The following is a 26,895-nucleotide window of genomic DNA, read 5'->3' as shown; positions in this document are numbered from 1 at the left end:
CTAGACCAGATTAAGATCAAAGCCTTGTCTGGGGCCCGGAGGAGGAAGCTACTCAGGGAACAGAGGAAAAAGGAAGGGAAAGAATGGCTTCCTAAAGACAAGTGGAGTTTATTAAAGGGACTAGAACCTAAGACCCCCAGGAAGGAACTGTCTCAGGTTGAAGGGGATATGCAGACCCCAACAACGTCAAAGACAGGTAGTAAGTGGATATGGGGGAATCAAAAACTCCCTCCTCCCTGTGTAAGTCCAGAAAAAATTGAGACAAGAAATAGGGAAACAGACCTATAGTACTGCAGTCTCGGTTTTTAGGATGGCAGTTATCCAGGAAGGTTATCCACTGGTGGCCATCCCCTCGCAGCAGGAGGAACTGGTACAGATGGCCCTCTTTGAAATGTTTGGGGGGGACACTAGCCCAGGACCCAACTTCAGGAGGGTCTATCTAGATCGTGGTGCCCTCATTTTTGTATGTGAGGGAGTGCACTAGGTGGAATGGTTCAAGGACAAGGAGCGCATCATATCCCCATGGGAAGTTGCGAAGCTGCAGGTTAAGATGGCAGCGGAGCTTCTTAAGATCGCAAAGATATTATTATGGGTATCTAAGATCCTTAAGGAAGTCTCTCCTAACACTCAGTTCGGAAAAATAGAGGCCCAGAACCCAAAAGTCTCGACAGAAGACTGGAGAGTGATTAACTAGAAGGTTGCTCCAGAAGGACGAACCCTGGTGGTGGAGGTCAGAGAGAAGTCCCTGAAGACAATGTGGGAGACAGACCTGAAACTGTTTTTAGGGTTCTCGCAGGTCACTGTCAGGGCTCTCAAAGATTTCAAAGATGGCAGCAAGACGGAGCCTGGAGGTGCTGCAGATTAGCCTGCAGCACAGTAAAGGGGCCTCTGCTGCCCTGAGTCGCTGCCTGGGGAGACAGGAAGTGGACGTGGCCCTGATACAAAAACCCTATTTATACAAAGGGGGTATATCGTGCCTCGGTGGCACTTGAGGTAAGCTGATCTATGCTAGGAATCTAAGAAACTCCAGATCATGCATCTATGTAAGAAATGGCTTTTTTTCATGTCAGTGATGGATTTCTGCTCTAGGGACTTAGTGATCATTAAAATGCAGCAATGTGAGGAAGGTATCATGAGGGAAATTATTTTGGCCTCAGCATACCTTCCTTACGAAGACAGCCCTCCTCCTCCTTTGGAGGTGAGGAGACTGGTAGAGACTTGCCATCAGCAAGGTGAGCAACTGCTGGTGGTATGCGAAGCCAATGCCCACAACCTAGTGTGGGGCAGCAAGGACAACAACAGTAGAGGTGAGTACCTTCTTGAATTTCTTTTAGCTAACAACTTAGAGGTCCTGAATAGGGGCAATGAACCTACATTCAGGAATAGCAGAAGGGAAGAAGTAATTGACATAACCTTTGGTTCCATGATGGTGGGTAGCTATGTCAAACAATGGCATGTGGTGTTGGAGCCATCCTCATCGGACCACATGTACATCAAATTCAAGGTTAAAATGGGAATCAGACAGACCATGACCTATAGGAATCCCAGGAAAACAGACTGGGAGACATATAGGAGGGACCTTGGCTTAGACTTATCGGAAATTAAAACCTCGATAAGGAATATAGTAGAATTTGAGGAAGTAGCAGGGGCTGTTACCTGTGCTGTAGTGACCTCATATCAGGACAACTGCACAATCGCTAGGAAGTAAACAAATAGGAGTGTTCCTTGGAACAAACTGGAAATTCAAAGAAAACAGGTACGGACACTGTTTAATATTGCGAGATGTAAAGACAATAGGCTAAATATTGTGAGGCCCTTACGATCCTGCAATCAGACGAGCAAAGGAGGCATCCTGGAAGGCATTCTGTGAGGAAGTGGAGGGCACAGCTGCACAAGCCAGACTTCACAAGATTCTCACTAGAGTACCAACCAATCCAGGAGATACGTTGAGGAAGGAGGATGGGGAATATACAAGAGAGCATATGAGAGCCTGGAATTTCTCATCAAGACTCACTTTCCTCAATATGCTCTGCAGGACAAAACAGACCAGTACGTGACCACAGAGAGACAACAGTGCTCAGGCACTTGAAGAGCAGCCTGGGAATTGGCCAAGGAGTGTGTGAACTTCAGTAAACTCCAGGGGGCGGTGGGAACATTCCAACTGCACAAGTCACATGGCCCAGATGGAATTTTTCCAGCTCTCCTGCAACAGGCAGGAGGAAAGCTCATAAGAGTCCTATGCAGGCTCTTCAGGGTTAGCCTAGCAGTAGGAATCATTCCCAATGCTTGGAGGGCAGTGAAGGTTGTCTTCATTCCAAAGCCAGGGAGAATTGATCATACCAAGGCCAAGGATATGAGACCAATCAGTCTGTCCTCCCTCCTTCATTCTCAACACATTGTAAAAATTAATGGGTATGTTGGGGAGAGGAGGCTAAGTAGGGTCCCTCTACACTCAAACCAACATGCATACCAACCTAGTAAATCAGGTGAGACAGCTCTCCGCCAGCTCATTGGGAAGGTGGAAAAAGCACTTCACTTTCAAGAAATAGCCCTCTGCATCTTCCTGGTTATCGAGGGGGCCTTCAGTAACACAACCTTTGATTCCATGGTAAGGGCAGCAGAGGTGCATGACCTGGAGACCACTATATGTGGGTGAACCAGGGCCATGCTTAGTGGAATGAAGGTAGAGGCTACCATGATGAACGAAAAGATGGTAATTGGCACACCTAGAGGCTGCCTACAAGAAGTTGTGTCTCCTCTATTGTGGAATCTAGTGGTGAACAAACTGATTGAGGAACTACGAGGGTCACTCCAAAAGAAATGCACACTACTTTTATAAAAATACAGTTTTCATTCTGCATGTGTGAATGTTTTACGGTGGGTAGATACATCCTTCCCACTTGTTTTCAAACTTAGTTCAACCTGTTCCCCTGAATGGCGCCGTCACAGCATGTCTTCAAGATGGCTGCTATAATTGACGTTCGTCAGAAGCAACGTGCTGTCATAGAAGTCCTGTGCTGTGAAAACGAGACAGTGGAAAACATCCACAAGAGGTTGAGAAAGGTGTATGGAGATGCTGCTGTCGATCGCAGTACAGTTAGTCGGTGGGCAAGCAGGTTACGTGATGAAAGCGGGCATGGAAATATTGAGGATTGTCCTCACAGTCGCAGGTCTCGTACTGCACACACTCCAGACAATGTGCAGAGAGTTAATGAATTGGTGACTGCTGACAGACACATCACAGTGAACGAATTGTCATGCTACGTTGGGATAGGGGAAGGAAGTGTTTGCAGAATATTGAAAGTGTTGGCGTTGAAAAACGTTTGTGCCATGGGGTTTCCTAAGATGTTGACAGTGGTTCACAAAGAAACAAGAAATACAGTATGCAGCGAACTTTTGCAATAGTACGAGAATGGTGGAGATGAATTTCTTGGAAGAACTGTGACGGGTGACGAAACATGGCTTTATCATTTTTCACCAGAGACGAAGAGGCAATCAATGGAGTGGCATCATGCAAATTCACCCAAGAAAAAAAACCTACAAAACCACACCTTCTGCTGGCAAAGTTATGGTTACAGTGTTTTACAATTCCGAAGGACTCTTGCTTGTGGACATCATGCCAAGTGGAGCCACCATAAATTCTGATGCATATGTGATGGCACTGAAGAAACTTCAAGCTCGACTGTCGTGTTCGACCACATTGGCAAAAGCAGGATGTTATGCTATTGCACGACAATGCATGGCCACATGTCAGTCAAAAAACCACGGAAGCGACCAAAAAACTCGGAAGGACATCACTGAAACACCTGCCTTACAGTCCTGACCTAGCTCCTTGCGACTATCATCTCTTTGGGAAACTGAAAGACTCTCTTCGTGGAACAAGGTTTGAAGATGATGACTCCCTTGTACACGCTGCCCAACAGTGGCTCCAACAGGTTGCTCCAGAATTTTACCATGAGGGTATACAGGCGCTAGTTCCAAGATGGCATAAGGCAATTGAGAGGGATGGAAATTATGTGGAGGAATGAAAGTATTGTTCCTAAAGGATGTATCTACACACTGTACAACTTTCAAACATGTAGAATAAAGGTGGATTTAAAAAAAATAGTGTGCATTTCTTTTGGAGTGACCCTAATAAATTCTAGACAATGCTTATGCCAAGGATACACAGAGGACCTTGTCATAGTAATACTTGGCAAATTCACTGACACAGTTAGGAATATGGCACAAGGAGGATTGGATGTTGTGCAAAAATAGTGCATTAAATAGGATCTCAGAGTTAATAATAAGAAGACTGTTGTGGTGCCATTTATGAAGAGACATATTCAACACTCAAGTTGGAATCTAAAGCTCTTCGATGAAACTCTACCTGTGAAGGTGATAATGAAATATCTAGGAGTAACCTTGAATGAAAAGCTAGCTTGGACCCCTGACATTAAGAGCGTCTGCTCCAAGGCAAAAAGAACTCTAGTGAGTACTAGGAGGGTTTGTGGCAAAAACTGGGGCCTAAGCCCTAGGGGTATGCACTGGATATACACCACAGTGCTTAGACCTAGGATTTCCTACAGGGCCGTAGTGTGGTGGAACAAGGTAGCGCAGCAGGTAGCTGCTAAGGAGCTTGCTAAGGTGCAGAGATTGGCCAGCTTAGCCATAACAGGCGGAATTAGCAGCACACCAACCGCAGGAATGGAAGCCATGCTGGATATGCCTCCACTTCACCTTTGGGTCAAGATGGAGGCAGCAGCTGGGGCACACAGAATTAAAACTGGTAAAAACTGGGTCTGATTCGGATATCTAGAATTACACACTAACATAGTGAGTGAGGTAAATATAGGAATCGCTGGTGAAATGCCTGACGACTACATAATAACTCCCAGCTGCTTCAAAATGGCTCTGAGCACTATGGGACTCAACTTCTGAGGTCATTTGTCCCCTAGAACTCAGAACTACCTAAACCTAACTAACCTAAGGACATCACACACATCCATGCCCGAGGCAGGATTCGAACCTGCGACCGTAGCGGTCTCGTGGTTCCAGACTGCAGCGCCTAGAACCACACGGCCACTTCGGCCGGCCCAACTGCTTCGACAAGCCATACAACATAATAATTGGAAGTAGGGAGCAGTGGGAAAAACAGTTCGACACCATGCGGGGGACATCGTTTGGTTCACTGGTGGGTCGAAAACAGACGAAGGCATTGGGGCAGGGGTGTATGGGTTTCAGCCAAGACTGGAGAGCATCATTTCTCTAGGAAAATTGGCCTCTGTATTACTGCAATCAAGGCATGTGGGGAGGAGAATATGTGTAGGTGCTACAATGACCATAGGATCTACATCTATTCAGACAGCCAGACAGCCCTGAAATCATTGGCAGCTCCTGCAACAAGATGTAAGATTGTTACAGATTGCCACAGGGCTCTGGTGGAGCTAGGAGGAAGGAATCGGGTAAACCTAGTGTGGGTCCCTGGCCACTCAGTGATCTGTGGCAATGAACATGCTGAAAGATTGGCTATGATGGGACAATAACTCCATTTATTGGACCGGAACCTGTCCTGACAATCACCAAGGCTATGATGAAATTAAATCTGTGGAACTGGTTTAGGAAAGAGCCTGTAGGATATTGGACCAAGGTCCATAAACAAAAACATGGTGAGGTAATGATGTCCAAGCCATGTTTTAAAAGAAGCTCTGTAATCCTGGGATTGAACAGAAGAGAGATCAAACTCATGACCGGACTGATGACCAGCCATGGGAATGTCAAAAACATGTACACACAATGGCTATAACGGAGAAGGACCCTAAATGTAGGATCTGTGACGAGGGTGAAGAAACTGCATCACACCTAAGCTTCAAATACATGGCATTGGAGAGTAAAAGATGCAGAATCTTCGGGACAACTAGACCTGAAGAAATTGTGTTTAACAAAAACAGGTAGAGGGACTCTTTGCACTATTTAAGGGCACTGGTTGGCTTTACTAGATATACAGGGAGCGATACCACAGAATAAACCTAGTTTCGGTGTGGGCAGTAGTAGGTCAGACCTAAGCTGTTTTAGCTTCCCTGTTAAAATCAATCAATCAATCAAGTCCGATAAAAATCAGTATTGTATTCATGGTCAAAAATGAGAAGTACTTATGATGGAAGAAGAAGCATATAACTAAATAGCGTAAATCTCAACGGCATAGAGAACGCAAAAAACGACATAAGTTCACGCTACTACTGACTTACAATTTACAAGATTTGTAAATTAAGTCTGAAAGACAAATCATTCACTTCAAAATTTATAAAGATAAAATTTGATAATATTTTTATTAATTCGATTAAAAATAATAATACTTATTTATTAATTTTTTTGTATATATTAGCACAATGTGTATTCAGATGGTGATTTTGCTGGAGATATTGGTACTCATCGTTCAACAACAGGCTATGTCAGTGCACTGATAAGTGGACCTGTTATATCTCGCAGGCAAAAACGTTTTTTCCAGATTTACGACAGATGCAGAAGCAGAGTATGTTGCAGCATCTGATACAGTTGCTGAAATTACCAGGCCTTGTAAATTCTTACAGGAGCTTGGATTTAACATGGCGCAACCAACACCAATCTTTGTGGACAATGAAAGAGCATTACAATAAATGAGAGACAATGAACACCACAAAAGGATAGAACATATCGATATAAAGGTCCATTACATTCGTGAAAAAATAACTGACGATTCTGTTGTTGTTTCTTATGTGAAGTCAGAAGATCAACTGGCAGACAAGCTCACGAAAGGACTGTCAAAGAAAACTTTGAGAGTAATTGTAGCTGATTACCGATTCTGTCTTTAAAATCAACAAACAAGAGTGGAGGTGTTGCATAGTATAACTTGTTGTGCTGATATAATGACTTTGTACACTGATGTATTATTATCTTTGCCACGTGTGACCAGCACACTGTATTTTTTTCTTAGTATACGTTTACATTAAGCTTTCAAGGAAATGTTGTGTTTCCTGAGTTTATCAAGTGCCTTCGTTTTATTCAAGAAATAAAACCTGTTCGTCATATGCTGTTATTATTTAATTACAGCCTCTCCTACGCCTTAGTATTTCATAAATAACTCTCCTTTAGCGCTTAGTGTGTGACACAAAACTCAAATATTTTTCTGGGCGTCTCCATCACAGTAAAGTTAAAACTATTCATATTTATTAAGTCTAAAAGCGAAATCTAGATTACTGCCATATGTAGGGTGACGCTTGTGTACATAATGTCTTTGTAATTATGACTCATCCAGTTTTTGTTTGCTTTTGGAATAAAGCGTTTCTTAGTGTATCATGTAGTGTTGTAAAACAATGAGAAGGGTAGCCTATATGCTTCTGTCCCATATTCGATATTCAGTTGGTAGCGTTGGTTGTATTCTTTTGCCACATGAATACTGTTAGTGTACAGTATATTTTCTGCAGACACTAATGCAAAGAAGAAAATTTTAACAGAAGAAGGTGTAGCATGCAACCAACTGTTTTTTACTTACAGTAGTTCTAATGGTGAATGATGAAAGCACTTTTAATATTTTGCTATATACCTGCTGAGTGCGCTTCTACCATGTCAAAATGAGATCTTAATGTGTTACTAGGCGTCTGACTGACTGTATATTTTAACTTCATCACTGAGTTTGTGATGGAAAATGTGAATAGCATCAGCTTCAAAGTTATTTAAAATATGGATGCCATGTGCAAAAACAATAAAGAATATATATTTTGACTACTTTCTTTCCCAAGTTAAATATGGGGTCACGTAGGCCTACTGTGGTAATTTGGTAGCAGCTAAGCGAGCGTTCAGAATGTGAAAAAAGGCACTAGAATTATAAAGGGTGTAAGCCTAGAAACGCTTATAAGCCCCAGTTTGAGCATAAGTATTCCACCTTTATCGTGTAATGCATTATGGAGACACACTTTTTTTCAGAGCGTAATGGGTAAGGAATAGCGGACTATTTAAACAGTGACAGTCATCACCACAACAATGCTGTTTTGTTGTGATCTTCAATGCAAAGACTGCTTTGGTGCAGCTCTCCACACTGCTCTATTCCATGCCAGCCTCTTAATCCCTGAATAACTGCTGCAACCTACATCATTTTGGACCCTCTTCCTGTATTCATGTCTTTAACGGTGTGAACTATATACAAAATAAGTAAATATGAAACAACAAACAAGAGATAACAAAGAAAGCAAGCGAAATGAGAATAAGCAGGCGATATGGGACGTGGCAAGCATAGCACACGTCTTAGCACCTACTCTCACAATGGCAGAATACGACGGGCAGTTATTCTCTGAAGCCAGATGAATATGGCCATTTGATGTTAATTTTCGGTCTGAAATGTCAGCACAGCCAGGCGTTTTACTGGCGCAAGACGCTTCCGCCTTTCCTAAGATAGAGACTATGTGATAATTGCATTTCATATCCAAGCAAATTGTTATACCAAAGTGTTTGTATGGCTTGAATGGTTCCAGTTGTTGACTAGTGACAATTACTTCGTCGCAAAGCAGTCCCCTCAGTATTTCCTTGGTGCTTTCCACGGTCCTTGACAAATCTTAAGCTCTTTCAAAGACGAGTTACAGACGTCTATTATTGTTACATCAGAAAGCTAACCCAGATGCGTACTTACTAACGGAATACACACAAGTTGCTGTTATGGCCCGCAGTGTGGCCAGTACTACCTTAGGTAGACACTTCCTAAAAGGCTGCAGACGCTCATGCTCAGAAAATCTACTTTCCTGGTTTTGGCACACTTCTGTGAATATTTCATGTGTTAAGTAGAAACATTGCAAATTTGGGGAATTTATAGGTATTTTAATTACAGGCTTCACAAACCTGATACTTCTTTTGAAAAAGTTGTACCGGTCTTCCTCATGACTAGCTTATTCTATTCTAGGGCCAATAAAGATCCACAAATATGGCGTATTGACACCGATTAAAGCACTGGATATATCGGGGTGAACAATCCGACATTCTAAATCCCAGTCGGAGGACAGTGTTGTATGCTTCGCATGGTGTAAGAAAATGAATCAACGAATTTTGCTTAATTTTATTGTTCCACAGCGTCAAATGGTTGGACGTGCAGCTTGAAACTGCTTAAATAATGGCAGACATGGTTGCCAAATTTTTATCGGTTTCTTTCAGATGTAGATCGGTGTGCGTATTAGGTAGCTTCTAAATTCATGAGAGCAAAGATTGGACATCAGAATCGAGCAACTACCAGAGTAATGTAAGTTAAAATGATTTTTTTCGTTTGTTTTAGGAATAGATGTGCTCGCAGAGCGGTGGTAATGAAATTATGTATGTAAGATATGAGTTTATTTTACCTTGCTGCAGATTATGTTTATATAGCACGACGTAACAGTGTAAATTTAAAGTAAGCTACTTTTGTTGATTTTATTTGCAAAACATGTAAAAAACCATATGTCATCCCAAGGAGCAGTTAGCTTTATAGAAGGATAAAATTAATAATACTTTATCGCAGCTTGTTAGTCATAACAAAATATTTGCAGGTCTTTTTTTTAAATAACTTCTGAAGGATTTCTTTTAAAGCTTTGGAAATAGTCAATAAAATTGATTGGGATCAGTTATATTTTTTGAGTACTCATGCAAGTCCCTCTAGTGCTGACATGAAATTTTTATGTCTGTTGTGTTCCATTTCAACTTTATTCCGCAATTGTTTACGAATGCATCTCTTACCGTAAATTTAACTGGATGTTCCTTATAAACCAGAAAATACGATATGGTAACACAGTTTAATTGTATTTGGCAAATTTAGAAAAGCAAAATTTGACTTACATGGAACGTAAGTGAATGTATCGTATCTCGAAATTCTCGTCTAATCACTTACTTGAAGTCAAATGTAAGCTAATACTTTTACTAGCTGTAATATTGTCTGCGCAAGGTATGTGCATTTGATGGCCTTAAGAGAATATTAAAAAGTGTAAATGCTCCATAGAGTTTAAACCAGGGCCTTCAGCGTGAGATTCAAAATGACGAATTGTTCAGCTTGTACTATACAGTGCTCTAAAACTGACAATCTGCAAAAAATAGCGGCGACCTTCCCCCTACCAAACCTAGTTTTCCATTATGAAAGCGATTGTAATATAGCCGAAACTTAGATTTCTCAATTTAAAGCGTATTTTATACAAGGACGTAGTACAACACCCAGAAAAGTTTTAATCGTGAGTGCATATATACGTTTTTCTTTGTTTCAAGAAGTGCTCGCGGTACTAGTAGGCAAGTTTCGATATAACATTGTCACGGAATACTGCTGGAAAGCAGCAACGCAAAGAAAGTGGTATTAGTGCTGCTGACATTGTCTATTAGTGTTTGTCGCCAGTGTGCACGTATGTTGCTCATTGTCTGATCTGCATAATGCCTACACTAAATGTAAGGCTGAACACCATAATTGATTTGCAGTCGTTTTTTTGTGGCGGTAGTTCCTAAGTATTTCGACTGCAAAGATGTATCTAGCTAAATGTTTAACATGTATTATTACTGTAGTCAAAGACAATAAATCACCAACAAAATTTGAAAATCGTTTTATTAAAATTCGAAAATGAAACTGTATTAGGCTAGACCTTCTGAAGACACCAAAAGAAAAGCCTTTGTAGAGATACACATTAGTTTCGCATTGTTGATGTCAATTAATAATTGTATTAAAGCGTTTGTTTGTGGCACAATGGCGGAAATGAGAACACAGGGCTTGTTGCGTGTTGTTATAATCGAATGTGGGCTGTACTGATGAGAATTTAGCGATGTTGCAAAATAGATAATCGAGTATAATACAAGAAAACATTATCGCCATCTGAGTGCTATAATTTTTTTGTGTATAAAGGTATCATCTGTGGTTCAGGCCATTGTAAATATATTTGTACACACAGTCTGCTATTTGTCTAGGCAATCTTTTGCAGCTTTTTATGTGGTAACGACCAATATTTTGAATATAGGAGGTGTTGTAAGTCGTAGCTTGTTGATTGAAAGTGGAGTGTGGTTTGAAATCACGTAGTAGTAGGTCATAGTAAAACCATTGTGTGTTTATTTGGTTATGAGTATGTGAGCAAAAACGTTGTTGGTGAAAATATCCCAGAATATGAACGAAAATTATACAGCATGTTTCTTATCCTCAGATCAAATGAGCAAACGGAGACGTACCTCATCCGTCCAAAGCCGAGGGCAGGACGACGATGGGGATCAAGAGCCAGCATCTCACGAACCGCATAGAAAACGGAAGAAATTAGATCCGGTTTGTGTTATTATTGGTACTTCAGTTTTGTGCTTTTTCTGTTGATTACTAAACTTATTTTTTCTTCATTTACGCTTAGGCGGAGATATGTCATCAACTGTATGACACAATAAGGAATCATAAGAAGGATGATGGCACACTTTTGTGCGATGCATTTATTAGGGTTCCTAAAAGAAGGCAGGAACCAGGTTATTATGAGGTTAGTTGATCACTATGAATTTGAATATTAAAGTATTACAGTACTGATGTAAGTGGAAAACGATCATGTCTGACAGTACTATTATGTCCTAATATGATGTTTTAAATATTCGGTATGTCCAAATTGCCCATGAGCTATGGAACACTAGAATAGTTTCAGTAATACCCAATAATCTTCCATAAAAGTCCATACACTCAAGGTATCACAGTTGAGTTTTAGGAGCCTCTATTACCTTAAAATTTTCGGTCATAAAGTCATTTCATCTCCTAAACTTTTTTCATAAAAGTTCAAGTATGTGTTTTCTGCTCTGTTTATATTCAATTTATTTTTATTTTCTACATCATAAAGGAGTGCTTAAAACATTTTTAACAACAATGCAAATGTTCATTAGGCATTCTTACACTACTGTTTACATTTCTGGTGAGTTACACTACCTAAACATCTTACCAGGTTTATGATCTAGGATTAACAAACGTATATTTCAAGGAAATGTATTTTTGAGAAGTACTTTGCTTCAATTGGTTTCATAGCACTTTCAGAAAAGTTAGCAATATTCTTTTTTTGAAATTTGAAAAAGATTTGTGCGTTGAAAGAGTACGAAGTTCAGTACCTTTTTTTACTCTTAGAGTCCATACTATAAACATTTTAAAAAAATCAATATCTGACGTTAGGAGGTCTAAATCTTTGGTACTTTTGATGTGAGCTGATCCTTCTATACAGTTTTTGGAATTTTGATTGTGGTGACAAGACTGACCTCTAGCATAGCTTGAGGTCTTTGTTGGTTGCAACATGACAAATTTGGGTGTGAGAAGCTGAAGCCATTGGATATGATGTCATGAGAATAACTGTAATTCTGTTTCTGGGGCACATATCCATATTGGATTTGGTTTGTACTTTTTTTTTTAAAAAAAAGTGAGAGGTATAGGTAGATTCAGTTTTGTTGGTGGAGGAAAGGGTTTTTGGAATATATAAGAGAAAGGTTTCTTTTTTGTCTTCATTCTGCTAGTTACGAAGAATTTAACTGATGTTGATGTGGCAACAGGTTATTGTGTTGCATAAGGAACATATACTTGTAAAAAAAAATATAATGTTTGTATTTTATTAACAGAATATATTGTGTGTTTTAGGTTGTCACTAATCCTATTGACTTGCTGAAAGTTCAGCAGAAGCTAAAAACTGATGAATATGAAGATGTGGATGATTTAACGGCAGACATTCAGCTCATGGTCAACAATGCAAAGGCTTTCTATAAGGTACTTAGGGCTAATCAAATGCTATCTTTCTCAATTAGTTGCTGAAAATTAAAATATATGCTGAACTTACCACACTCACTGAGAATCATGGCTATGAATTTGTGAAAAGTAATTAATTTCTGAACTCCAACCAACCACAGTTCCTCATTCAAATTCTAAGGAGGCAGTAAATATTTAGAAATTTTCAAAGAAGTGAAGGGTAAATGATTAATAAAAAAAAGGTCAAGAGAAACACTGACATTTGCAAGGAACCTAAATGGGGTAAAAGAATAACTTTGTGCACCATATTTAATGATAATCTTGTTTGCCGTGATTGACTTGTCAGGTGGTACAAAAAATATTTCAATTGAGGCATTCAGTGTAATAGTTGATTGCAGACAATCATTTTTTTCTTAATTCGGTATATTAATTTTTGATGTTGCTTTCTAGTTTTGTAAGAATCCTGTGATTTGAAATTCAATGTTTTATGAGGTCTGTTCAACAAATTCCGAAACTTTGTTCACAAAATTATTCTACGCTTACCTTTACTTATTGTGCATGGTCTCTTTCAAAACATTCTCCTCCACAATTGGTACGTCGCCCCCAATGCAGTTTCCAGTTCTGGACGCAGTCTTGATACGCCTCTTGTAGGATCGTGTAAAGTGTTGTCTGCAGATTTTCCCTTATCTTGTCTGTTGTTCCAGACCTTTGCTATTTCAGTGGTGTTTCCAACTTTGACAATAAATAAAGAAAAAAAGTCTGCAGGGGCCAGGCCTGGACAGTATGGAGGATGAGGCAGCACGGTGATTCTGTGTTTTGTGCAATAGTCGTGCAACAACAGAGGTGAATATGCAGTTGCATTAATGTGGCGTGATAGCCGTGAATTGTTTTACCACATTTCAGGCTGTTTCCTTCTCACATTTTCTCACAGGCATCGCAACACATCCTGATAGTCGAAAGTACCATTAATTAACAGTTTGTCCATGTGGCACAAATTCATGATGAACTAATCCTTCAAAGTCAAAGAAAACTATTAGCATGGCTTTGATATTTCACCTGACATGATGATCCTTACCCCCCTCCCCTTGGAGAACCTTTCCCGATTCACTGTGAAGATTGAACCTTGATCTCAGTATCATAACTATAGACCCATGTCTCATCACTGGTCATGATTCTCTTATAGAACATCTCGTTCTTTTTTTTTGCGTGATCCAAAAACTTTTCTCAAATTGAGAGGCGAAGATCTTTCTGGTCTTTTTTCATGAGCTGTGGCATGAACTTGATGGCAACACGATGCATTCTGTGATGTTGTGACAGGAGTTCATGAGGTGATCAAACTGAAATGTAACATTCTTCTGCAATCTCTCTAACAGTCAGTCTTTGATTGGCATGCACGATTTTGTTGATGTCCCTGATGTTAGTCGTCAGTAGACCTTGAAGAGTGTCCTGAACAAGGGTTACCTTTACCTTACATACGGCCATTTTTAAACTGTGCGAACCATTCGTAACATGAGTATGGCAGTAAGCACTCATCACTGCAGGCTTCCTGCATCATGTGGTGCATCTCTGTAAAGGTTTCATGCAAAATTTAATGTATACCCATTGCTCCTAACTCTGCCATCTCAAAATTTGCAGACCGTGTGACACAATGTTCTACTCTATAGAGTGCTGAACAGTAATTAACAGACATACAACAATGAAACTCCCAGCAGCTACACATATAAACACAGGTGTATGCAGGGATGCCAGTAGCATTTCACTCTGATGTATCATTGGCATGGAATTACGAATGTTCGGGAATTTTTTGAATAGATCTCTTGTGATTTCTGATTATTGCTTTTGTGAATAATGTCCAAGCACTGGGGAAAATGGACATTTTACTTATCTGCTGTATTTTGGTTTGGTTTTTAGTAAGTAAGTTAGTTAGGGCATGGTAACTACAAAATAAGATGTTTTATAAATACATTAAGTAATGACTTTTCTTTTTGGAATCTCGAAACATTGAGCAGTCTATAAGTGAGTAAGTAAATAAAGATTGTAGAAGTTCTTCAGCTTTTAGATTATGACCTTAATCAGAGTTGACCAGTACAAAACATACATCAACACATTGACACATGTATTCACATGCACTGCTAATTTGGCCGTGCGAACTAAATTTTCCTGGTGCTACAAGTAGAGTGAGTCCCCTGCGGGTCCGGGGGTAAGAATAGGCCCGAGGTATTCCTGCCTGTTGTAAGAGGCCACTAAAACAACTTTCACGTGTTTCTGTCTTTATGTGATGGTCCCCTGTAGGGTTTGACCTCCATCCTTCAAAATTCTCTCGAAGTGCAAGCCAATTGGGGAAGGGCACCTTACGCGGTGCATCGTGTCCCTTGTGCATTGAGATCTTTAGCCCACTTTCTCGTTGTCGCCTTTCAGTCCTGCTCATTCTCCATCTCTTGGCGAGGACACCTTCCTGGGCGGGTTTTCCGTCATGCACTATGCAGTGTTGCTTCCTGCGTCGACGATGACCATGGACTTCTTTGCACCTGTTATCCAGCTCGGTAGCCAATCCATTGTGGTGGGGCTGCCATGTACCCTGTTCGTTGTAGCCCCCCTGACCACACAGGGATCGCTCTGCTGATGCCTGCACTGTTAACTCCCGCCAGGGGGGTAGGTGCTTATCCCCCTGGGGCATCGGGACTCCTGGCAATGGCCATCCTGCCAGGTGGCCTTTGCTGCGGCTGGGTGGCGCCTGTGGGGAGGATTCCTGTTCGGAGTGGGTGGCATCAGGGCGGATGAGAGGGGATGAAGCGTAGTCCATCATCTCTTGCTGGTAGTGAAACACCAGCAGTCTCTAAGTGTTCACGGGCTCAATTCAATGCACAGAAGTACGACCCCAAATTGTTCCCCTCGCTGGCCACACCTTGGGAGGGTTCGAGAGCTGATGGGGAATCTTTCATGACGATGAAGCCTCAGTTTTTTGTTGAGCATTTAGAGGACAAGTTGGTGGAGGTGGAGGGATTGTCCAAAATGAGATCTGGGTCAGTCTTGATCAAAACAGCATCCTCTGTCCAGTCACGGGAGTTACTCGCTTGTGACAAGCTGGGGGATATTTCTGTAACCATTACGCCCCATAAGAGCTTAAATATGGTCCAGGGTATCATATTTCACAGGGACTTTCTATTGCAGTCTGGCGATGAGCTATGCTCCAGTTTGGAGCGGCAAGGTGTACATTTTAACCTGTTTGTCCACCAGGGTCCAAAGGATAATCAGGTTGCCACCGGTGCCTTCATCTTGGACATCGAGGGTGGTACATTGCCCCGAGAATGTCAAGGTGATGGTCTACCGTTGTGATGTAAAGCCCTATATCCTTCCCCCGATGAGGTGCTTTAAGTGCTGGAATCTCAGCCATATGTCTTCCCGCTGTACTTCCAGCATCACATGTCTAGATTGCGGACGCCCATCACATCCCAATACTCCATGTGCCCTCCTCCCATCTGTGTCAACTGCGGAGAGCACAATTTGCCTTGCTCGCCAGACTGCAGGATTCTCCAGAAAGAAAGGAAAATCATGGAGTACAAGACCCTGGACTGACTGACCTACACTGAGGCTAAGAGAAAATTTGAATGCCTGCATCCTCTACGTGTGACATCGTCTTACGTTGCTTCTACAACAGTTCTGGCACCATCAGCTCTGCCATCCCCAGTCACTTCTCAGAGCCGGAAGACTACACCTATCCCCTTGCTGGTGGGGGGCATTTGCCTCCCTGTTGCTCCCGCACCACCTACTTCAGGAGCAAACCAGCCCCCCCCTCCTCGTCCCCCTCCCCCTCCCCCAAACCTTTGGGGATGTCCGTCCCCACTTCTAAGCTGGAGAAGCGTAAGTCTTCCCAGGTTTCTGCTACTGGCAAAGATGACACTACAAGCTCTGCATCTGAGGCTGGGGTGGAGATTCTGACGCCCGATGAGGACCTAGATCTTGGCAGACCCTCAGACACAATAGATATAGACTGCTCAGGCAATAAGTCGGTGGCAGCAAATGACTCTGACGTGTAATCTGCCTCATTGTATGTTCCATGCCTTTCCAGTCTCACATGTCATCACCCTCCAGTCGAATTGCGGCGGTTTTTTCCACCACCTGGCTGAGCTACGGCAACTGTTAAAACTTTACACCTCCTATCTGCATTGCGCTCCAGGAAACCTGGTTCCTGGCAATGCGGACCCCTGCCCTCCGTGGCTACAAGGGATATTACAGGAACCATAGCGACTATAATCGAGTGTCAGGTGGAGTTTGCATTTACGTCCTAAACTCAGTTTGTAGTGACAATGTGCCCCTTCAAACCCGTCTTGAAGCTGTGGCTGTCAGAATAAGGGCGACACAGGAAATTACTCTCTGCAATGTGTGTCTTCCTCCAGATGGTGCAGTACCCCTGGATGTATTAGCTGCACTGATTGATCAGCTCCCTAGTCTTTTCCTACTTTTGGGAGATTCTAATGCCCGTAACCCCTTGTGGGGCGGCACTGTGCTTACTGGCCAAGGCAAGGATGTCGAAACTCAGTTTGACCTCTGCCTCTTGAATACTGGGGCCGCCACACATTTCAGTGTGGCTCATGGTAGTTACTTGGCCATTGATTTATCACTTTGTAGCCCAGGACTTCTCCCATCTATCCACTGGAGAGCACATGACGATTTGTGAAGTAGTGACCACTTCTCCATCTTCCTGTCACTGCCCCGGCATCAGGGCCACAGACGCCTGCCCAGGTGGGCTTTAAACAAGGTGGACTGGGAAACTTTCACCTCTGCTGTTATCATTGAATCTCCCCCACACGTAACATCGATGTGATGGTTGAGCAGGTGGATACAACAATTGTTTCTGCGGCATAAAATGTGATCCCTCGCTCTTTAGGGTGCCTCCGGCGTAAGGCAGTCCCTTGGGGTCGCCGGAAGTTGCTGAAGCAATTAAGGAGCGTTGGTGAGCTCTACAGCGGCATAAGTGGCACCCTTCCCTGTAGAACCTCGTAGCCTTTAAACGGCTCAGTGCCCACGTTCGCCAACTTAGCAAATGACGGAAGCAGGAGTGTTGGTCGAGATACGTCTTGACCATTGGGTGCCATATATCACCTTCCCAAGTCTGGGCAAAGATCGAACATCTTCTCGGGTACCAGACCTCAACAGGCGTTCCTGGTGTTACCATAAATGGCGTGTTATCTACCGACGCAAACATGATTGCCGAGCACTTTGCTCGAGCCTCTGCGTCGGAGAATTACCCCCAGCCTTTCACACTCTCAAACAGCGGCTGGAAGGGAAAGTCCTCTCGTTCACTACACATCACAGTGAACCATATAATGCCCCATTTACAGAGTGGGAGCTACTCAGTGCCCTTACACATTGCCTCGACACAGCTGCTAGGCCTTATCGGATCCACAGCCAGGTGAAACATCTCTCAGCTGACTACAAAGCGACATATCCTCATCATCTTCAGCTGGATCTGTCTCGATGGCGTCTTTCCATCCCAATGGTGCGAGAGCACCATCATTTTGGTACTCAAACCCGGTAAAAACCTGCTTGATGTGGATGGCTGTCGGCCCATCAGCCTTGCCAACATTCTTTGTAAGCTGCTGGAACGTATGGTATGTTGGCGGTTGGGTTGGGTCGGGTCTTGGAGTCATGTCAGGGCGGCTTCCACCAGGGTCGCTCTACAACTGATAATCTTGTGTTCCTCGAGTCTGCCACCCGAACAGCCTTTTCCAGATGCCAACACCTGGTTGCTGTCTTTTATTTACTTACGTAAAGCATACAACAAGACTGACGACATCATATCCTTGCCACATTGTACATGTGTGGTCTCCGGGACCCACTCCTCATTTTTTATCCAAAACTTCCTGTCACTCTGTACTTTCCATGTCCAAGTTGGTGCCCCCCATAGTTCCATCCATATATAGGAGAATGGAGTCCCACAGGGCTCTGTATTGAGTGTGTGTCTATTTTTAGTGGCGATTAACGGTCTAGCAATAGCTGTCGGGCCCTCCGTCTCACCTTCTCTGTATGGAGATGACTTCTGCATTTCGTATTGCTGCTCCAGTACTGGAGTTGTTGAGCGTCACCTGCAGGGAGCCATCCACAAAGTGCATTCATCAGCTCTAGCCCATGGCTTCCAGTTTTCCGCCATGAAGACACGTGTCGTGCATTTCTTTCGGAATCGTACTGTTCATTTGGAACCAGCACTTTACCTTAATGACGATCCACTCACTGTTGTGAAGACATATCGATTCTTAGGTCTGGTTTTTGATGCTCATTTGTCTTGGCTTCCTCATCTTTGTCAGCTTAAACGGAAGTGTTGGCAGCACCTCAATGTCCTCCGCTGCCTGAGCAGCACCAACTGGGATGTGGATCGCACCATGCTGCTGCAGCTCTACAGAGCCCTTGTTCAATCCCGCCTTGACTATGGGAGTGTGATATGTGGTTCGGCAGCGCCCTCAGCATTGTGTTTGCTCGACCCATTGCACCATTGCGGAGTTTGACTAGCGACAGGAGCTTTTAGGAAGAATCCGGTGACAGGCGTACTGGTGGAGGCTGGAGTCCCTCCACTGCAGATCAGACATGCACAACTGCTCGTTGGTTACGTTGCACACGTTCATAGCTCTCCTGAACATCCTAATTACCGTCTTCTTTTCCCAACCACGTCAGTTCACCTCCCGCAAGGGTGGCCCAGGTCAGGGCTAACGATTGCGGTTTGCTTGTGATTGCTTCTGTCTGAACGATAGTCCTTCCCTTCATCATCTCTCCTCGAGGTTCATTCACTTACACCTCCGTGGTGCAGCTGTAGGCTGAAATTCCACCTGGATCTTTTGCATGGCCCTAAGGACTCGGTCAATCCTGTGGCTCTCCGCTGTCACTTCCTCTCGATTCTTGAATTGTTCCGGGCCTCGGAAGTGGTTTACACCGATGGCTTGATGGCTGATGGTAATGTTGGCTTCACCTTTGTCCACAGAGGCCATATTGAACAGCATCCCTGGTCCGGTGGCTGCAGTGTATTCACTGCAGAACTGGTGGCCATATCTCATGCACTTCAGTGCATCCATTGATGCCCCGAGCAATTGTTTCTTCTGTGTACTGACTCCTTGGGCAGCCTGCAAGCTATCGACCAATGCTACCCTCTCCATCCTTTTGTGGCATCCATCCAGGAGTCCATGGATGCCCTGGATCAGTGCCGTCTTCCAGTGGTGTTTGTGTAAACCCCAGGACACGTCGGCATCCCAGGCAATGAACTTGCCAACAGGCTGGCCAAACATTTGATGCGGAAAACGCTTGTGGAGATAGGCATCTCTGAAGCTGACCTGCGCTCTAACTTGCCTCAGGATTTTTCGGCTTTGGAAGACGGAATGGCACAACATTACGCACAATTAACTGCGTGTCATTAAGGAAACTACAAATGTGTGGAAGTCTCCCACGCGGGCCTCTTGCAGGGAATCAGTTGTTCTCTTCCGGCTCCCAATTGGCCATGCTTGGGTGACCCACGGTTACCTCTTGCGCCATCAAGACCCACCTCCGTGTCAGTGTGGCGCCCGGTTGACAGTGGCCCATATTCCAGTACGCTGTCCCACTTTGACTGCCCAGCAACGAAATCTTGGGTTAACGGACTCGTTGCCGCTCATTTTATCTGACAACGCCTCATTGGGTGATTTAGTTTTACATTTTGTTCATGAGGGTAGGTTTTATCATTTGATCTACGTTTTAGCACATGTCCTTTGTCTGTCTGTGTCCTCCACCCTAGTGCTTTTAGGGTGGAGATTTTAATGTGTTGCAGAGTGGCTGGCTTTTCCTTTTTATTCTCGTGGTCGGCCAGCCACTGTGATTTGCTTTCTTGTTTTATTCTCTTCTTTTTCTAGCATCTCTCTGTTGTTTTCTTGTCCTCTTTTGTTCCTTCTAGTGTTTGTTGCCTTTCCTTCATTCTTGTGGTTTTTCCTTTCTTTCTGTTTTGTGTTGTATGTCTCATCTGTTTTAATCTCATACTTGTGGCATTGTTTTATTAGGAACAAGGAACCGATGACCTCGTAGTTTGGTCCCTTGCCCTCTCTTTTAAACAAACCAACCAACCAACAAGTAGACTGAGTAGAGGGATTTTATAGAACTGGGTGGGTGAGAGTATAAAGGAGGGAGAGAAACACGACTGAGGGCTGAAAGGGAGGGGCAGCAAAGAAATAGGACTAGAATGAGACACTGGTGAGCTCGCCCTGATGCAGGGAAGTCCCCTTCTAAGTGAAATATAAGGTGAAGGAGTAGATTGGGATGGGAAAATAGAGCAGTGGAGGAGAGAGACTGTGCATGTAGAATGAGTGGTATGGGGTGCATGGTGTCTGGGCAGTTGGCAACCTCATGACACGCACTGTTGCCAACCTGTGCATGGGCTCTCTAGTGGAAATCTTTCTGTCCACATGAGATCCTAAATCCCTTGTCTGGTTCAGATTAAATTGATATCTTCATAATCTAAACCCAGGGCCAAGACGCTGTATCTTCATTCCTCCGCTGTCTCCACACCTTCTCTTCGGCACAGCATGCAACCTTCCTGGACATTGACCTCAACCTGTTTAGTAGCTTCCTAGAAACCACTGTTTGTATAAAGCATTCCTGGCATCAACACTTATCACAGTTTTTATGGCTGCGTCCCTTCCGTGCTAAAAGGTCTCTCCTATCCAGTCAAGTCACTTGTGGATGTTGCATCTACAACAGTGGCACAACCCTTTGTGTGCTGAGGACTTATTAGTGGCTTCAAAGACAAGTGCTACCCTCCAAACATAACACACAAGCAGATCCGTACCATATATACAAATATCCTTAATCTACCAGTCAGCCCTGTGGCATGAATATAACCACATCATTTCCCAGGGCTTTTGTTGCCTATATTGCACCCATAAATGAGGGTCTTCTTATCCACAGTCCTTCCTGTCACTTCGAAAGTGGTATTCCACAGGCCACACCATCTACACAGTATTATGTTCTGCCCATGTGTGATACCTACTCCCTTCCTCGGGCCACATGGGCCATATCCCTGTGTAAGACCTTGGTGCAACATCTGTGCTACGCCCTTCCCAGTCACATGTACATCCTATTCAGTTTTTTCATGGGCATATCCTACTCCCGAGGAAAAACTGCCTATGAAAGCAGTCATGTCCTATGACATCTCTGTTATAACCTTTGCACAGTGTTTTATCTGAGCATGAATGTCACTCTGATGGCCAACAACACTATGGAAAGTATAGATTGCTACTCGTCCCATAGAGGAGTCATTGAGTTGCAGACAGGCACAATGAAGAAGAATGCTAAAATATTTCAGCTCTTAGATGAAGTCCTTTGCCAGAAGTAGAAAACGAACGCCCCCTGCCGCCCCCGCCACACGCGCGCGCGCGCGCGCGCGCGCGCGCCACACACACACACACACACACACACACACACACACACACACACTCAGTGCCCAGCGACATTGTTTAATTTACTGTTGACCCGTGGAGATGGCTACCACCAATGGTGACCAAAAGCAGAGTTACCACTCAGTGGCAGAATATGCTGTCAAGCATAGGTGGTTTGACATTTGTGACTACTTCATAACCTATGCAATTAGATCATCTCCCAGCCTTCCTGTTTCCCTGTTCCAAATCTTCTCCTTTTTCTCCCCACCTCCCCTCCTCCCACCTGTTGTCTGCTCCTCTGAATTACTTGGTTAAGAATGTTTCTCTGCAACATATCCTTTGGTCGTTCACTCCTGCTGGCTGGCTTCATCCTCCCCTATGCCCTTGTTTTCGTTCTTTACGTGGTTTTTTACCACTCGATGTTTCCACTATATGATGAGTGGTTACTTTGACTGTCTCTATTGCTTGTATTGCATTTAGGATTTTCCGGGATAATTTTTTTGTTAGAATTTTGTGCTGGACTGAGGCAGGTTACAGAAGATTAGGTTCACTATGTAGAGGCTTTACTAAGGAAGATTCCGTGGTTATTGTGGGTGGGCCGGGCAACAGTATTGACAGAGATCCGTGATACAGCATAGAGTGTGACCTGGCAAAGATTGCATCAACATCGAGTCATACCAGTGTTGGGTTTGTGTCGGTTCTGGAGCGCCACGACCGACCTCATTTGAGCTCTTAGCTCTTCTGTCAAGAGAGTTAATTTGGAGTTGGAACGGCTACTTGGATCTGGTGCAGGGTCACACATTGGTGTGGTTCCTGTTGATTCACTCTGTAGGTGGGACTATACTAGACATGGCCTACACCTCAACAAGAAAGGGAAGGGTAAACTGGCTGGGCTGATAGCAGGAAACTTCAAGGGGGGGAGGAACTACATCTCATGGTGGAAACTCTTTTTAGTGTAAGATCAGTGTCCAGTGGGAAACTCAGCCAGGCAAGTACTAAAGATGTTAAAAAAGTTCAAGATACTCACAAAAGTAAAGTGAAAAATGATGTTAGTATATTTCATCAAAATATTGGGGGATTGAAGAATAAAATTGATGAGCTTCTGCTTTGTTTAGGAGATATAGAAACTGAGAATGTAATAGATGTACTATGCCTGTCTGAGCATCACATTGTCACTGATATGCAAAAGGTTAGCATCAGTGGGTACAAATTAGCTGCACATGTAAGTAGAGATAATATGGTGAGAGGAGGAGTTGCCATATATGTCAAAAGCTTCCACAGTGTAAAAAATTTAGAAACTAAAAAATTTTGTGCAGAGCAACATATGGAACCATGTGCCACTGAACTTAAACTAAATGATGGCATTTTCATAATTGTAACAGTGTATAGGTCGCCCTCAGGGAACTTCCAGCTATTTCTAGAAAACTTGGATGCTTTGTTGTGCTATCTGTCAGACAGGGGAAAGCAAATTATCATTTGTGGGGGATTTCAATGTTAACTCCCTGAAAGAGTGTAATAGGAAGAATGACCTTGTAGTATTACTCAGTTCTTTCAATTTGAGCTCCGTCATTGATTTTCCTACTCGGATAACAAAGAACAGCAGTACATTAATAGATAACTTTTTTATAGACCAAGATAAGTTTAAGGACATAAATGCTTATCCTGTTGAGAATGGTCTTTCAGACCATGGTGCACAGCTAGTTACAGTACATGACATAGCTCCATGCAGTATATCAAATCAGACTTTCAAAGCAGTGCGTTCAATTAACAATATAAATATTGCAAACTTTAGGGAAAGCCTACAGCAACTAGACTGGGATGAAGTGTATAAGGAACCTGATGCAAACTTGAAATATAACTTATTTCACGATACATATTTAAGGGTATTTGAAAATTGTTTTCCCAAGAAAATAGTCAAACATAATTCCAAGAAAACATATAAAAAACCATGGCTAGCTAAAGGAATAAGAATATCTTGCAACCGTAAAAGAGAACTGTATCTAACAGCAAGAGGGAGTACTGACCCCGAAATTGTTCAATATTATAAAAACTATTGTGTGGTACTAAGAAAAGTTATTAAAAAGTCCAGAAGCATGTGTATCATGTCTGAGATCAGTAACTCTCATAATAAAATTAAAGCAATTTGGAATATTATTGAAAGGGAAACAGGGCAACCAAGAGCACAGGAAGACTTTAGTGCCATAAAACTGAATGACAAGTGTACTAACAAACAATCAGAAATTGAAAATATTTTCAATAATCATTTTTTAAATGTTGTGGAGAAAATAGGATCTAGATCTTCACTAGAAGAGGCAAGGCTACTAATAGAAGAGGCCATACCTGTGCAGTTTGAAACAACTGTAATTCCACCAACCTCTCCCTCTGAAATCAGTAAAATAATAAACTCACTGAAAAGTAAAAGCTCTTACGGAATTGATGGCATTTCCAGCAAGGTACTTAAAGCTTGTTCCCCACAGATAAGTAGGATTCTCAGCCACGTATGTAATAGCTCTTTGGAGCAGGGTGTTTTCCCCGCTAGACTGAAATATGCCATTGTAAAACCATTGCATAAAAAGGGGGATACGTCGGATGTGAATAACTACCGCCCAATCTCTCTTCTGACAGCTCTATCAAAAATTTTTGAGAAAGTAATGTATTCAAGAGTAGCCTCCCATATTTGTAACAATAAAGTACTAACAAAATGTCAGTTCGGTTTTCAGAAAGGCTTTTCAACAGAAAATGCTATATACGCTTTCACTGATCAAATATTAATTGCTCTGAATAACCGGACATAACCCATTGGTATTTTTTGTGATCTCTCAAAGGCCTTTGATTGTGTAAATCACGGAATTCTTTTAGATAAGCTAAATCATTATGGTTTGAGGGGGGGCAGTGCACAAATGGTTTAATTCATACTTAACTGGAAGAATGCAGAAAGTTGAAATAAGTGGTTCATGTAATGTTAAAACAACAGCTGATTCCTCAAACTGGGGGGCTATCAAGTACGGGGTCCCACAGGGTTCGGTCTTAGGTCCTTAACTGTTCTTGATATATGTTAATGACGTACCATTCCACATTGATGAATATGTAAAGTTAGTTCTTTTTGCTGATGATACAAGTATAGTAATAAAATCCAAAAACCAAGAACCAAGTGATGTAATTGTAAATGATGTTTTTCACAAAATTATTAAGTGGTTCTCAGCAAACGGACTCTCTTTAAATTTTGATAAAACACAGTACATACAGTTCCGTACAGTAAATGGCACAACTCCAGTAATAAATATAGACTTTGAACAGAAGTCTTTAGCTAAGGTAGAATTTTCAAAATTTTTAGGTGTGTCCATTGATGAGATGTTAAACTGGAAGCAACACATTGATGGTCTGCTGAAACGTCTGAGTTCAGCTACGTATGCTATTAGGGTTATTGCAAATTTTGATGATAAGAATGTCAGTAAATTAGCTTACTATGCCTACTTTCATTCACTGCTTTCGTATGGCATCATATTCTGGGGTAATTCATTGTTGAGTAGAAAAGTATTCATTGCTCAAAAACGTGTAATCAGAATAATTGCTGGAGCACACCCACAGTCATCCTGCAGACATCTATTTAAGGATCTAGGGATCCTCACAGTAACCTCACAGTATATATATTCACTTATGAAATTTGTTGTTAATAATCCGGCCCAGTTCAAAAGTAATAGCAGTGTGCATAGCTATAACACCAGGAGAAAGGATGATCTTCACTATGCAGGGTTAAATCTGACTTTGGCACAGAAAGGGGTAAATTATGCTGCCACAAAAGTCTTTGGTCACCTACCAAACAGCATCAAAAGCCTGACAGATAGCCAACTAACATTTAAAAATAAGTTAAAAGAATTTCTAGATGACAACTCCTTCTACTCATTGGCTGAATTTTTAGATATAAATTAGGGGGGGGGGGGGAAGAAAACACTTAAACATTAGTGTCATGCAATATTTTGTGTAATGTAATATCTTGTACAGACATCTTTTATTAACCGACACGTTCCACATCATTACGAAGTGTCGTATTCATGATCTATGGAACAAGTATTAATCTAATCTAATCTAGTTTAAATTACAAATACAATCTATTGTCATATAAAGAATCAGTTTTCAAAACCGCACACAACCGGTAATCTTAATCACATTGTTCTGTGTAACGCTGATATTTGCAACTTAAATCTCTCTCAGATTGTTGATTATAAATTTTCTTTCTGTAATGATACAATAACCAGATTGTGTATAATATTCGGTCACTTTTTGAAATGTGACATTAGTTTCTAGTTATGATGTTGGTTTACCTTTTGTGCATTAGACACAAATTCGACTGGAAAAAAGACAGACAGACACAGAGAGAGAGAGAGAGAGAGAGAGAGAGAGAGAGAGAGAGAGAGAGAGAGAGAATATCAGATCTGCATGCCTGTCACTTTCGATTTGATAACTATTTCATTGTTTAATGACCTGCCTGGATAGCTGAATATGTTAAACTGCCCACTTCCAGGACATGGGAAGACATGATTAGATTAGATCAGATTGGCCGCCGATTGAATCTGCGGTGTGGATTAATGATGGGAGCTGGTGTCCTGGTTGGCCTGGATGTGGTTTTTAGGCAGTTTTCTGCATTTATTTAGATAAATACTCTGATACATGTTGCACAAATGTAACGCCACATTTGGCAATGTGGTTACACTAGATGCAGGCAGAAGAGGTACATAGATTCCTCTCTGGGTGGGGGGAGGTGGCGGATAAGGAAGCTTTAAAATGCCATTCGGATTGGTGACCCTATTGTAATAA

General features: G+C 42.4%; 1 protein-coding gene across 12 annotated transcripts in view; it reads left to right on the top strand.

The window, feature by feature from the left end:
- Positions 1-10,386: 10,386 nt before the first annotated feature.
- The window catches only part of LOC124622653 (protein polybromo-1), a 336,599-nt gene continuing 320,090 nt past the window's right edge, over positions 10,387-26,895 (top strand). For 6 of the 12 annotated variants that reach the window (XM_047148436.1, XM_047148443.1, XM_047148442.1 and 3 more), the window contains exons 1-4: positions 10,547-10,852; positions 11,145-11,260; positions 11,340-11,459; positions 12,587-12,712. In XM_047148436.1, coding sequence (XP_047004392.1) covers positions 11,150-11,260; positions 11,340-11,459; positions 12,587-12,712 — 357 coding nt within the window. In that variant the 5' untranslated portion in view covers positions 10,547-10,852; positions 11,145-11,149. Of the gene's footprint in view, positions 10,405-10,544; positions 10,853-10,953; positions 10,973-11,144; positions 11,261-11,339; positions 11,460-12,586; positions 12,713-26,895 lie in introns of those variants that run through there. The other 6 variants (XM_047148440.1, XM_047148439.1, XM_047148434.1 and 3 more) reach the window with 5 other exon arrangements.

Source organism: Schistocerca americana, chromosome 7 (genome assembly GCF_021461395.2).
Source record: "Schistocerca americana isolate TAMUIC-IGC-003095 chromosome 7, iqSchAmer2.1, whole genome shotgun sequence".
Classification (NCBI taxonomy): Eukaryota; Metazoa; Arthropoda; class Insecta; order Orthoptera; family Acrididae; genus Schistocerca; species Schistocerca americana.
Note: the sequence above shows the minus strand (reverse complement) of the source record. Positions and strands in the feature narration are given on the sequence as shown.